At 53.9% G+C, this 14,199-nt stretch overlaps 1 protein-coding gene across 1 annotated transcript; it reads right to left on the bottom strand.

Moving 5' to 3' along the window:
• On the bottom strand, positions 381–13,751 carry RSPH9 (radial spoke head 9 homolog). The gene is made up of 5 exons (XM_005696350.3): positions 13,462–13,751; positions 9,980–10,145; positions 7,858–7,987; positions 7,295–7,441; positions 381–603 (listed from the first exon to the last, which is right to left on the bottom strand). The coding sequence occupies exons 1-5, from the start codon at positions 13,686–13,688 to the stop codon at positions 443–445; spliced, it is 831 nt and encodes a 276-aa protein (XP_005696407.1). The 5' UTR covers positions 13,689–13,751; the 3' UTR covers positions 381–442.

Genomic DNA, 14,199 nt, shown 5'->3' on the forward strand with positions numbered 1-14,199 from the left:
CTCACTGCTTGGGGAGCGCGGGGGGCTCAGCCCGTTTCTGGCCAGTCACTGCGCATTGAGTCACCGGGCTCTGGTGGTGGGCCACGTGGACACATCGAGCGGAGCTCATGGCCACACAGGTTCCCTTCCTCTCTGTTGACAGCCGTTGGCTTTTTGTTAGGCTGCCCAGCCTACGTGCAGCTCTCTTCTGAGTCCAAGAAGCTGCCCTCCTCAGAGGCCTCCTGGCTGCCACCTTCTCCCCCATGCTGTTCCCTCCCACCATTCTCTCTTGTTAGCACATTCCAGCCCTCTGCCACTTGCTCTATTTAGAGCTGGGCCTCTCCTCAGCCTGGACACCAGATGGAGGTGGAGGTGGGGGTAAGCAGCAGCACAGAACAGACTGACCAGATCCACCGCCTTTATGAAAACACTGCTCAGACTGCACACCCCCCGGGCAGCCTGCCTACAGCATGAAGGGCAGGTCTAGGTTCTTCTCGCCGGTGCCCACGTAGATGTAGCCATAGTTCTTGGTGCGAGGAGCGTGGTAGAAGGTGAGGCCGGGCCAGAGCAGGCTGCGCAGCACCACCAAGGCATTGCCTCTCTCCATCTGGACACTCCAGGACCCTGGGGGGTGGGGAAGAGGCAGCAGAGGGCAAGGCCTGGGCATCGTGGAGGCAGAGCCCGGCCGGGGGTGCGGAAACCCCAGCTCCAGGAAGCCAGGCCTGAGCGTGAAGGTTCCACTGGGAAAGGGGAAGACAATTTAATTATCCCGGCGCTTTACTCCTCTGATTGCCTTTGAGCCATTTCACTGCTCATTAAAGCCACTTCCAGAGGGAGGGCGAAGGAAATGAAAAGAGGTGGAACTCAAAGCAGTCCATTTTGTTCCTGTCAGCAAGTCCAGTGACAGGTTGCATGGGGGAGGAAGCTGGGTCACCCGTGCACAGGCGGAGCGGGGTTGGGGCTAGGCCGGGGAGACGCCAGGGTCCTCTCTTCCCTGCACTCGGGCTCGCTGGTGGCCTGCTGTCCTGGTGCACTTCACCTCTCTTGCAAAATTTTGCTCCAGGCCCAGCAACTTAACTCTGAGATGGATGAGACCTGCCCAGGCTCACATAAATGTGGCCTTTTCAGGCCTCCAGCTCAATAGCCCTTTTCTGGCAGCTGGTAGACTGAGAGCCATCCTTGGTGGGAGGGGACTTGGGCCGCAGCTAATGAGCCTTTGTCTGTCCTGGGTTCTGCCCTGGTTTTTGCTCCCCAGACGGGAGCAGCCCAGCCTGGGGCTGAGTTGTGCAGCCACGAGGACTTGGCGGGAAGGGCCTGATCCAGCTCCAGAACCAAGGGAGGGAGCCGCTGTGTGGGAGGAAGGAGCCTGGGAAAATCGCCCCTGGATGCAGATCTGGAGTTCCTATTCCCCTGCGCCGAGGCCTCTCCCAGCCCAGCCGCAGCTCTGCCCCAGCCCCTGCCAGAAAGGCAAATGCTTTGAAGGTTTTGGTGCTGGACCAGCCAGTGATGCACTGAGAACTGCGCCGAGGCCTTCATCAGCTGCCAGCCCAGCCCGGCTGCCTGGCTCCCGCTGTGCCGCTGCCCCCAGGCTGCCTCCAACCATGGCCCACCCCATCACTCCACACTGAGCCTTGGAGCTCAGGCCCCACCCACCAGAGGCCACCCTGATTTCAAGAGACCTGACCACCAGGCACCCTTTGCCCTGATGGCAGCTCAGCCCATCTCAGGGCTCCAGCACCTGCCCAGGTCAAAGCTAGAGCTTTTGGGGTATATGTAGTCTTGGTGGCCTTAACCTGCTTGGGGGGTGCCCACGCAGGGGCCACCTCAGCACTGTGCGGTGGCCTGCACCAAATGCCACCAGCCAAGGTTGAGGTGATGAAGCAGAAGCCACAGTATAGGCTTGACCCCACTCCCCCAGGCCCCCTCAGTGCCATCCAGATAACATTGAGAAAGAAGAGTGTCCCTGGGTTCCCAGAGCTCTGACTGGGGCACTACCTGGGGGGTAGGGGTGGTCAGAGAAGTGGGGAGTGTCTCCCCCAGCTCCTGCAGCTTGCCTCTCTGGATCCCTGAGATCTTCCACCTCATAAACCTGCCTGTAGGTTCTGGAGCCATAGCCTGTTGCTCTGCTAGTCATTCATTCCAGAAAACAGATGGCCTAGGGGTAACAGGAGAGGGGGTGTGACAGACCAAAGTGTTCCCTGTGCACCAGTACACCGTATGCAGCTTCAGGCCGGAACACAAACCCCCGGAAGGTAACCCCAGCCAGCTCCCCATGCCAGTCCCCGCAGCAGCATCTGGGGAGTCCCTCTGCTCCAGGAGTCCACAGCTACAGCCCCCTGGAACTGAAAAAGGTCAGGCTCTGACCACCCGGAGATGGCAGCTTACAGCCCCACCGGCCCCCACCCTGGGCCAAATGCTGCCCTGGAGAAAGAACTGGAGTCCCCCAGCCAGACACACTCAGCAGTTCTCTGTCTCCAGTGCTGTGGCATACCCTGAGCTTCTGGCTTCCCTGGTACCAACCTGCCCACCTAGGGCTTGGCCACCTCTTGCTTCTAGTGGGTGGGGGAGGGGCCAGGCTCATCAGGGGCTCCCTCTACACTGGCCAAGCAAGAGCAAGGAGAAACAGGGTTCCCCCACCAGGGTTGGGGATCTGTGCCATGCAGGCCCAGGGTGCTGGGAGAGTACAGAAGTGGTATGTACAGGGCTGGCCAGCCAATGACACTACTTCCTCCCTCCCCTTGCATTCCTGTCACACTTCTGTCCTTTCCTTGTCCCTAGCTCAGCTTGTCGCCCAGGAAACACATACTCTCAACGTGCCAGGAGTCACGTAGCATCTACCTGGGAAGCCAGGCTCTTGCTTTCACCTTCACCCACTTTTATTGCTGCAGCTGCTGGCAAGGCTGGGCCCAGCCAGCCACCACCACTGGGACTCTAGGGGAAGCAGCCTCCTGCAGCCCATGCTTCTCCCAAGTCTCCCCAGACCTCACCCTCCAGCCCCCTGGCAGCCACTCTTCTCCACAAGCTCTCTTTTCTGAGGATGTGGTGGGATACAAGCTGGTAAACGAGGAATGGGGCCTCCTGCATGAGCAGAAGTCCTCCTGGGCCTTGGGGGTCTCACCTTGCCAGTGTGGGAAGCTCAGGCTGGGAGATGCTCATCATAGTTACATTCCCCTGCCCTCCAGGAAGAAAGGCAGCCAAGTTCTGAGATTAAGTTGGAGGAGGAGAGTGGACCAGGCTGGAGTTCAGGGCTGTCCAGGGGCAGCAAATGGCTTAAATCCACTCAGACCAGCACCGCAGAACTTGTCTCACACACACAAAAATGGCCACAGGCCCCTTTTCAGAGCAACCACTCCCCGACACCAGGGCCACAGCACATGGGAGTGGGTGGGGGCGGGGACACGCCGAAGAGTTCCCAGTCTTACTGATAGGCAAAGCCAAGCCCCTTGGTGCAGAAGGCCGAGCACCTGTCACCTGAACCTCCACTAGACTGGAAGGGAGGTGCCACCTGCATACCCCCTTGAGAGAGGGCTGATCCCGGACCCTGCGTTGCCCACCCTCTCCAGTGCTGTCTCCCCTGTCCCCCACCTCTTCCCAGCCATCAGTTACTAAAAGCTGCTTTCCAGGCAGGCAGGCCCCTTGCTGCCCTCTGCTGCCTACTCTGGGCACTGTGCTGGAACCCTGGCTGCTTCGTAGCCGGCAGTCCCTGAGATCTCTGCTCCAGCCCAGAGAGAGGCGCTCTGCCCTCCACCCACGTGCTCTGCTTCCTAGGACACCTATGCGGCACCTGCTGTTTACATTGCCACTTCCCATCCTGTTTCATTTGATCTTCCCAAACGTCTGTGAGGCACGGATGGTGCCTTGTTCTCAGCAGCATCTCTGGTCCCTGGGACATACTAGCTGCTCAGTGACTATTTGCTGACAGCATAGAAGGTTAAGGAGCGTTGAACAGCAGAGTACTGCCCAGAAATCTGGCATCCTGACAGTGCTCCGTGTCTCACCTAGCAGCAGCCCAAGCTCAGTGAACTCCTGGCTGTTGCCCTGTGTCTGCCAGAAGGATGCTTCTGCTGCCAAACCCTACTCCCACAGAACTCCACAGACCCCACGGCATAGTGGGACGGTTCGGAAGGCCACAGGTGGCTCCAGGCAACATTCTTACATCCTCTCTCCAGCCGAGGGTGGTCCAGGGACCAGCTGCTGAGCACCTGGCCAATCCACGTGGCCACAGAGAGCAGGAGTCCCATGGACTGCCTGACCCATTCCTGCTCACAGGTGACACAGGGTTCCCCTCAACAGTTGCCTCAGACCCAGAAAGGAAGCTGATCCTACCTGGGCAGATCCCATACTTCCTGCCAGTCCTGGTGCCCCAGGGAACTCTTTGTTGGGACTTTGCTTCACTTAGCAACCCAGCCATTCTGGCTACTGTCTGCTTGGTGGGGGCAGCCTCCCAGCAGCTCCTTCTGCTCTTTCAGGGGCAGATACTGCAGGGAGTCTGGGAGCAGAGTCAGAGGGGCTGCTCTCCCCCAGCCAGCCACATTTCCTCCGCCATACTGCAGGCCCCACCAAACCATCCTGAGTAAAACCCGGCCAGACTTCCTGCAGGCTTTCTGGTGGTGGCTCTGGGAGAAGGGGAGCTGGAGGCCCAGAACTGTGGAGTTTCCCAAAGTCAGGCCAGGAGCATATCTCCCCTCCAGCCCTCCAACACAGGAGACTCCGGGAGTGCTTCACTCCTAAGGCTCCAGCACTAAGGACAAGGCGCTGTTGAGGCGTCAAATCATCAGTTGATCTCTCAGCCCTGAGGCCCACTGTTAGTGCAAGAAGTCTAGGTTCCGGGGGGGTGGGGAGGAGGCCCCCTTGTGTCACCCAGCGCTCTGAAGGGAGAGCCTCATCCACTGGCCCTGGGCTCCCTTCTGCCGCAGCTGAGAAGTCCTCACTGGGCAGAGCTTTCCAGCCATGCTCCGAATCGGGGAGGGGCTGCTGCCCCCAGATTAGGGGTGCTAAGAAGACTTTTCTCAGTCGACCACGCAGGCCCTGGCACTGGGTCCCACCACCAGTGTTCCTAACTCCCTTTACCAACCAGGGATGTGCAGTCCCCACGCGCCCCTAGTCAAGTGGGGAGCACAGAGTTGGAGGAGGTAATGGGAATCTGGAAAGTGTGTCTGATGGTTAAGAAATTCTCATCCTCTATAACCATCTCCCTGCCAGGTCCAGGACCTCCAGTCTATGCTCAGGGAGGCTTGACTCTGGTGCCCCCGTGTGGTGGAGGCCAGCATAGCCACTCTGCTGGCAGCCCTTAGCCACCTGTAACCCATGGCCCAGCCCCAAAACGGCCTCTAGAGCCCTGGCTTGCCCTCCGCATCCATTGATGCCGCCACTGCCTTGTTATCGCAGATCTGCCTACAAGCCACCAGCAGCTCCTACTGCCTTGGTCTACTCCTAGGGTCGCACGTGGCTCGGTGGTAAAGAATCTCCCTGCATTGCAGATGTGAGTTCGATCCCTGGGTCAGGAAGATCCCCTGGAGAAGGAAATGGTAACCCACTCCAGTATCCTTGCCTGGGAAATCCCACGGACAGGGGAGCCTGGTGGGCCACAGTCCATAGCATCACAAAGAGTCTTGACACAGCTGAGCAACTAAACCCTTCTACCCTTTGGCCCTTTAGGCCCTCCCTAGCCTGCCCAACCCCCCTCTAAGGCCTTTTTGCTACTGAAAACAGTATCAGTAATACTTATTGATTTTTACTTGAGTCCTTAATGTCTTAAGTGAAGTCGCTCAGTCGTGTGTGACTCTTTGCGACCCCATGGACTGTAGCCTATCCGGTTCCTCCATCCACGGGATTTTCCAGGCCAGAGTGCTGGAGTGGACTGCCGTTTCCTTCTCCAGGGGATCTTCCTGACCCAGGAATCGAACCCGGCTCTCCCTCATTGCAGGCAGACGCTTTACCCTCTGAGCCACCAGGGAAGCCCTCGATGTCTTAAGCACTAGCATAAATGTTTTGTGTATGTGTTGTTATTTCATTTAATTTTCATAATAACCCAATGAGGTAGAAAAGATCAATTTTCCCCTTTTAGAAATTGAGGTACAAGGGAATTGAGGGAATTGTCTGAGGTGGCCAGGTAGTACACAGCAGACACAGGATTCCAACTCAGGCTTTCTGGCTCCGGAGCCCTTGCGTGTAATGACTACTGCCGCCCCACCTCTACCCTGAGTTCCAGCCCACTTGGGTTGCTCATCACTGCTCAGAAATGTTTCCCCCTCGTGATGGGGGTGACTCCTGTCCTGCGATTCCCATCGTCCACTGAAAACACCATCTACTTGACACCACAGTTAAGGCCAGAGCCTTGGAGTCTAATGCTTTAACACATACTGTGTCCTTGGATTTAACTCTCTGAGCCTCTGGTTTTTTCATCTGTAAAATGGGGATAATGATATAATAGTATCTAACTCACAGATCAGCTGTGAAGATTAAAATGAACTAAGAAAAAAAAAAAGAGGCACGGGAAAGACTGGGTACAGCGCCTGGCACACAGTAAGCAGTGTCGTTGCCTTATGAGTAGTCCCTAGAATCATTGTCTTTGCCATCATCAGCAACAGATCCCTCCAGCTCTCAGAACACCAGGCATGGGGAAAAAAGCAGGGCTGCTGAGGCAGCGCCTCGGGTGTGGCCCCTGAATGCCCAGAGCATGGCACCTGTCCTGGGATGCAGAGCCCAGCAAGAGCATCTTCCGAGGATGTGCTCATCTCTACTGGGGGAGCCCAGGGAGGAACCGGGGTCTCTGACCCCCACCAACTGTGGCTGTGTGCCTGGGCCAGGTGGGCCTTGAAGCACAAGAAGGCCTCTGAAGTTGTATGTTTTATGATTTAAAAGCACACTTAGCAGGAGACAGACGTACAGAACTCATTTCCTTAGCAGGTGGTCCTCCACAGGTCAGTTGGCACCTACTCCCTGAGCACCAGCTGTGTGCCAAGCACTGGATCTAACCCCGAAAACCAACCGTGAAGATGTATATACGGCTGCTATTTTCAGGGATGTTTTGGTGGGGGGAAATTCCCAACTTGCCTTCATTCAAGATTGATATGAAAATCAAGAGAGACTTCCTGTCTGTGGAAGCACCTGGAAGACAATCCTTTTGTCTGCAAACATTTGAAGCTGAGCCCTGTATTGGGCCCTGGAGGAGCCTCCTACTCAAGCCCCCATATTGAACTCCCAGTTCCCACCCAGGCCATGGGTCCCACTCTTAAGAGGGAATGGCAGGTGGCATGGCCCACTGTTCTGACCTGGGGGTGGATCCAATGTCCTCCAAGTAACAGGCTGTTACCTTTGGGGATGTCGTGCTCCAGAGAGTCCATGAAGTCTAGGGATGGGTCGAGCTCAGCCTTCTCCAGCAAGGTCTTGTTCTTCAGCTCAACAGGCTCCCTGAAGTGGAAGTAAGAACTCAGCTTCTTGGCTTCGGACAAGGACAGTCCTACAAAGGGACGGCAGGTAGGAAGGGATGGTCATCGCCAAGCCCCACAATCCCCTTCCTCTCTGATTGGCGACCACATGGAGGGGCTTGCAAAGGGTTCAGTCAGCTACTGATGGGGAACTGAAGGGCGGCAAGGGACCAGCATTTTCTCAGCCAGAACTTGGCTCGGTCCCTGCAATGAGAACAGACTACGGAGGAGCAGCGTGAGGAAAGGTGGGGAGCCCAGCCGCGCACACAGCCCTGAACTCAGGCGGACAGACGCTCTCTCAATTCAGGCATAAAAGTCAGGGTCCAGTAACGCCATTCGGCAGGTCCTCCCAAGTGATGTGGCGACAGTTATTCCTTCTCTGAGAAAACAGGTAGGTTCCCCTGGACTCCCAGACGTGTATCTGACTGCGCTCGGGAAGAGAACTTACCTTCAAAGGTCCGATTGACATTGATAGGTCCAAAAGGGGTTTTAAAGAGGGCGCCTCTGGGGATGACAGCCACAGCCTTGTCGATCTGGTCAATAATGGACACCAAGCGCATCTCTTCCTTGATCTGGACCTGAGGAGACAGGAGACAAGTTATCCCGCTGGGGTGCTGTGCCCAATCAGTCACGCCTGGTGCAAGCGCCCTCTGGATGTTCATCTGACCTGGGTCATCATGTAGAGATGCCAGGTGCATGGAAATTCACCATGAGTGAATTTCTTGCCTGCCTGCCTTCTCTCCCTCCTGTCCTTTCTTAAGTTGGTAATACATACCGCTGGTGAGTACGATATTTAAAACTTTTTTTAAAAAATAATAAAAAGCAGCATCTCATCTCATTCCTGGTCCCCCAGTCGCTCTCACTGGGAGCAGACACCATTAACAGTGTTTTATATACTGGTCCAGAAACAAACCATTCTGTCATCATATTTTAATGTTGCTCATTTTGCCTTTTTAAAATATAAAAGCTATCATGCTGACTGTAGAATATCTGAGTGATACAGAAGTATTTTATAATATACCTAAGAAAATTAAAGCCATTCATAATCCTACCTCCTGAAAGTAATCGCTGATAACATTGGTATAATCCCTTCTATTCTTTTTTTCCTATGCCTATATTTAAAGGAAAATTAGAGTTACAGTTTATATAGTTTCTTGTCCTGCTCTTTGGCTTAACATCATTTCTCAAACATCACTCCATACTGTAACATGTTTACACAGATGAAATTTGGTTAGAATCAATATCAAGGGCGACCCCATCCCAAACAAAAGGACTTCATAGAGATGTTTGGGAGAAAACAACACTTGACAGGGAAAGGGTCACTGGGAGACCCCAGAGCCATTCAGCCATGTATTTCCCCTGGGCTGCTGATTGGAATTGTTTACAAAGGAGATGGAAACTAATAAGTGTCTAGGCCAGGTGCTTTAAATACATCACCTTGGGAATTCCCTGGCAGTCTAGTGGTTAAGATCCTGTGCTTCCAATGCAGGGGACGTGGGTTCAATCCCTGGTTGGGGAACTAAGATCCTGCAACCCTCGTGGCAAGGCCAAAAAAAAATGGTACCTCATTTAACTTGTACAAGTCTCAATTCTACAGAAGAGAAAACAGGATGTAGAGGTTGTCCGGCAGACAGGGGTTTGTAGCTGAAGCATCACAGACCTAGAGCCAGACATTTGGCCTCACCCAGGTTCAAGGGCAAAGGTTGGATTTTGAATCACAGGTTTGTCTATTTTCAGAAATTGGGTTATTTTCCAACCATGCAATCCCATATTTTAATGTTGCTTATTTTGCTGTTTTAAAATATAAAAGCTGTCGTGCTTACTGTAGAATATCTGGGTAATATGGAGATATTCTATAATATACCTAAGAAAATTAAAACCACTCATAATCCCATCTCCTAAAAGTAATCGCTGTTAACAGTTTCAAGTGAATGTATTATCTGTGTGTGTGTGTGTGTGTGCGCGCGCGCGCTAAGTCTCTTCAGTCATGTCGACTCTTTGCAACCCTGTCAACTGTAGCCCGCCAGGCTACTCTGTCCATGGGATTTCCAAGGCAGAAATAGTGGAGTGGGTTACCATGCCCTTCTCCAGGGGATCTTCCCAACCCAGGGATCAAACCTGCGTCTCTTATGTCTCCTGCATTGGCAGGCATGTTCTTTACCACTAGTGCCACCTGGGAAGCCTGAATGTGTTATCTAGTAAAATACAAATCTATACAAAAATATAAGCACCTGTGTAGATCCCCTGACCCCAGAGCAATGCACAGACCACTTCTTCCTAGCCCTGGCCCCATAACCCAGCTCTCCAGAGAGCTGCCCATCCCCTTGCCACCCTGTCAACATTCAGGAGTGATGTCACCCTGGGCAGGTGACTTAACAGACGTTTCCTCCTCTCCACCCCCTGGAGGCAATGCACCAGCGTCCCAGGGCACCAGGTTGGAGCGAGGGGGCTGGCACGGAGGCCCAGGGCCCGTGGCCCCAGTGGCCGTGATGATGACCGTGCTTGCTGCCACCAGTGTCCACCAGCCCAGCCCCTTGTGTTCAGGCCCTCCTCCTCTCGTCTTCACTCACCACTACTTCTTCCTCAAAGACCTTCTCGCCATCGTTCACCTTCTGCAGCTCAGTGTGTTCATACTCATGGGAGGGGTCCCCCATGAAGCGACCCTTCACCACAGATGTCTGTATCTCCATCTCCTTTGTGGCGGGAGGCAGGAGGCTCCACTCCATGCAGTTCAGGCTGCCAACAACATCCGCATGACCCCAATTCTAACTCCCCTCATTCCAGCTTCCTGTCTCTGCCCTTCTCCCAAAGGGCTGAGGCCCAAGAAAGGCTGGTGGGAGTCACACCTTTCCCCCTTAGAAGCCACAAGAGCCTGTGGTGTACCCCACCCCATATGTGATGACATACAACTTAATTTCTTAAAAGCTTCAGTCTGCCAAGATTCCAAGAGTGTCTTCCTACATATCTGGATTATGAGACCGCAGATGAGTTTCTGGAAGCTGAATTGCCTTAATTTCAGATCCCTCTGCTCCAGAGGGCCCACATCCATGCTCAGCCTGCCTGCTGAGCTGACACACAGCCATCTCCCCCACGCTTCTCCCGGCCCAGGCTCTAGGAGCTCTCCTCCTCTGAGAGCTTCAGGGGCATCGCCAGCCCAGTCACTTCTTTCTCACACCCTGCCGGGAGGGGTGTCTGCCTGCTCCTCCCTCATCTGCCCAGCACCCACATCCCCAGCCTGCTCTGTGTGCCCTCTTCACTCTCCACTGGCTCCTTCACAACATGAAGATGCCCCAGCTTTAACAGTCCTCAAATCCATGCCCCTCTGGGAAATGCCCCTTTCCTGCCCCTCCCTCCTCTTCCCCAACTCTGGACCATACTCAAGAACATTTTGCCCTGCCAGAGCCCTTCCTCCTCACCCCGCTTTCACTCTGACCACTGCACCAGGATTCCCTGGCACCGCAAGAAACTGCTCTGAAGAAGGCCAGCCATGGGACCTACAAGCCAACATGTGCATTTCCATGTCTGCTTCCTTTGACACCTCCCCTTCCCCTTCTCCAGCCTTAAGTGTTTCCGAGGATCTATTCTCACCCCTCTTTTGTCTCCAGTCTCACCTACCTGACTCCCAGAACCCCAGCTGCTCCCAAGTGGATACCCCAAATCCAGTCACCTCTCACCACCTCCACTGCTTCCACCCTCATCCAAGCCACCACCTACTCTCGCCCAATATCACAGCAGCTTCCTAACTGGTCTCCCCATGTCTGTACCTGCTCCCGCTTCAGTCTGTTCCCCACCCAACTGGGAAAACCTAAGCCGGACCGTGACTCTGCAGACTCTCCCAGTGACTTCCCACTGAGCCAAGCACTCACAGGGCCCTGCACGACTGTCTCGGCCTCGCTGACCTCATGCTGTGCAGTGGCCCCTCACTCACTCCTCTCTAGCCACACCAGCCTCTACAGGATCCCACAGGTATGCTAAGCACACACCTGCCTCGGGACCTTTGCACTTGCTGGAATGCTTTTCCCTCAGATAAACACAGCTCACTCAGTTGCCTCAGGTCTCTTCTCAAATGTTACCTCCTGAGAGAGGCCATCCCAGATCACCCTTTTTATAATAGTACCTGATCCTGTATTCCGTGTCTCCCTTAGCACTTAGCACCAATGCTAAGCGTATGCAGTATATGTGTGTGTGTTAATTGTCTGTCTTCCTTCCCACCCCCAACACACACACTAAAATGTAAACTCCATGAAGACAAGGACTTTAGCACTGAATTCCCCATGTCTAGATCAATGCCTAGCACATACTAGGTGCTGGAGAAATAAAAACTTATTGGAATACAGTGAGGTTCAAATCTCTATCTTCAGTCCAAATTTTTCTTTTGGACTCCAGATCTGTACTTTAATATGCTTCCTTACCACTCTGCCCCATGGCACCTGACAGCAAACTCGCTGGGCCTCCCCTAGTACCTCCTGAATTCTTTCCCAGTGCGTGGCACCAGCCCTTACCGAGCTACCTAAGCTAGAAGGAAGGGTCAACCTTGACCTCCTCTTCACCTTTCCCCATTTAGTCACAAGTCCTGCCACTTCTACCACTGAAATCTTTCCAAGCCCACCCCTCCATTCATTCCTCCTTTCAGTCTGCAACAGATATCCAAATGCTCGACCACTTCCAGACCCTTCTGCCCACTCAGGTCCGAGCAGACTCTTCATTTGAAGGCCTTCAGTGGCTCTGCATAGCCTATGGACAAAGTTCAAATCTCCTGGCCTCTCCATCAAGTTCAGCATTAACACCCTAGGCTGCCACTGTCCTGGTTGCCTACCCTCTGTTCTCCCAAACATCCCAAGCGAGCTCCAGCCAGCAAGGCATGCCTCTGATTGGCATGCCTTTCCCCAACTCCTTCCTGGAGAACTCCAGGCCATCTCTCAGATCTCAGTAATCTTATTAAAAATTGCTCTCCGTGTAGCATTGAAATATGTATACTACCATATGTGAAACAGATCGCCAGTCCAGGTTCGATGCCTGAGACAGGGCGCTCAGGGCTGATGCACTGGGACAACCCGAAGGGATGGAATGAGGAGGGAGGTGGGGAGGGGTTCAGAATGGGGGACACATGTACACCCATGGCTGATTCATGTGAATGTATGGCAAAACCACTACAATATTGTAAAGTAATAAGCCTCCAATTAAAATAAATAATTTACAAAAAATGCAAAAGGAATAAATAAGATCTTAAAGCTGAATCTTGAAGGCAAAAAAAGAAAAAAATGCCCTCCAGGAGAATGTTGCACCCTGCCTCCCCTTCGTGTACACCTCTGTCTTAGTTTTCAGATGCTTTGCTGTAATTGCGGGGTGTGAATAAATTGGAGATAGGGAGAGTCTTAGCCATCTTTTTAACCCCAGGTCTAGCACGGAAAACATTCAGTCAGTGTTGGATTGCTGCATGGATAGATAAATGAAGTCTCCAACTTTCTTCAGCCTGAACAGAATCCTTGTAAGATGGGGAGCTCCCCATCAACGGGGTAGTCAAAAGGAGGGTGGATGGTCCTAAATGGAGTGTACAGGAAAAGTTCCTCAATTCTAAATCCCTTTCCTTCCATTCCACATTCGTTCACTACTTCCTGGAGTGCCTCCCATGAGCCAACACCTCCACCCCAAATGCTTCAGGACCCATTTCCGAAGAGCTCCCCGCTACCCCTCAAGGCTTCTGACCCTTCTCCAAACTAAAGCCAAACTTTAGTTTGGACCCTTCTCCAAACGTTTCTCTTTGGAAAGCCAGGTCCACCGCAGGGCTTCTACTCCGGGTTTTCATTCTCCGGAAGCTTTCATCTTGCCCCTCCTCCGTTCTTGCCCTGCTTCCATTATTAAACCATCAGCCTCTAAGTTTCTTTGGCGCCCCTCCCCAGGTGTCCTCCCGGGGCTGCTCTCTCAGATCTCACCCCCTCGCTTTCTGGAACCCGCCCCTTTAGGTCCTACCTCCCACTCACCCCTTCCCGGCCCGGTAGCCCTCCCCTCAGTATCCCCCTGCGGCCTTGGCCAGCCTGGGCGCCCTCTCCACCTGTACAGGGTCTTGCGCGGTGCGAGCTGATCCTCGCTCACGCCCTGAGCGATGTAGTAATCGGCGACGAGGCCGAGGATGCGGCCCCAGAAGAGGACCCGATCGAAGCGGTAGTCGCGTTTAACCAGCATGAGAGAAGTGAGCAGCGCGGCCCGACGGTCTGGGCTAAGGCCCTGCCCACTGCCAGACGCCAACTCCAGTGACAGCAGGAGGCTTTCTGCGTCCATCGCGCCGGTGGCTCTGCTCAACGCCCGCCAGGTTGCTAGGAGAAACCGTGTCCATGGAGACCCAAAGCTCCGCCCCTCCACCCTACTGGAAGCAGGATTTCACCCACCTGATCTTCTGCAGGCTAGCCTTCTGCGGCCGCCCGCCAGCCAGCCCTTCTTGCCACAGAGCGCTTCCGAAAAGCCTGGGTGTACACACGCTCCCTCCTGCTTCCTTCCCCCGCTGGGTGATGGGAGGTGTTCAGTTGTCACGGCAACGGCATGGTTTTGCCCCAGAATAAGCAGGATACAGTGGTAGGTTGGAGGTCCCAATTTGGCCCAATTCCAGGGCTATTTTGCTTCCTCTAAAACCCCTCCACACAGTCGATATTTATTGAGTCCTCATTGTATAACATACGCAATGGGGGCTTGGGAAGAAAAATAACAGTAAGACTAGCTATATTATTTCACTTCATTCCTGTCCTTTCTTGGCCTCAGAATTTCCTAAGAAAAGAATTTCAGATCTTCCTGGTTC

Source organism: Capra hircus, chromosome 23, assembly GCF_001704415.2.
Source record: "Capra hircus breed San Clemente chromosome 23, ASM170441v1, whole genome shotgun sequence".
NCBI classification, from domain to species: domain Eukaryota; kingdom Metazoa; phylum Chordata; class Mammalia; order Artiodactyla; family Bovidae; genus Capra; species Capra hircus.

What these genes read in the sequence shown, in the direction of transcription:
- RSPH9 (XM_005696350.3), bottom strand. Translation starts at nt 13,688, where the DNA reads ATGGACGCAGAAAGCCTCCTGCTGTCACTGGAGTTGGCGTCTGGCAGT. An exon ending in CCGCGCAAGACCCTGTACAG is followed by an intron (nt 10,146 to 13,461) that starts GTGGAGAGGGCG and finishes TGTTGTTGGCAG; the next exon opens with CCTGAACTGCATGGAGTGGA. An exon ending in TCTTTGAGGAAGAAGTAGTG is followed by an intron (nt 7,988 to 9,979) that starts GTGAGTGAAGAC and finishes CTGTCTCCTCAG; the next exon opens with GTCCAGATCAAGGAAGAGAT.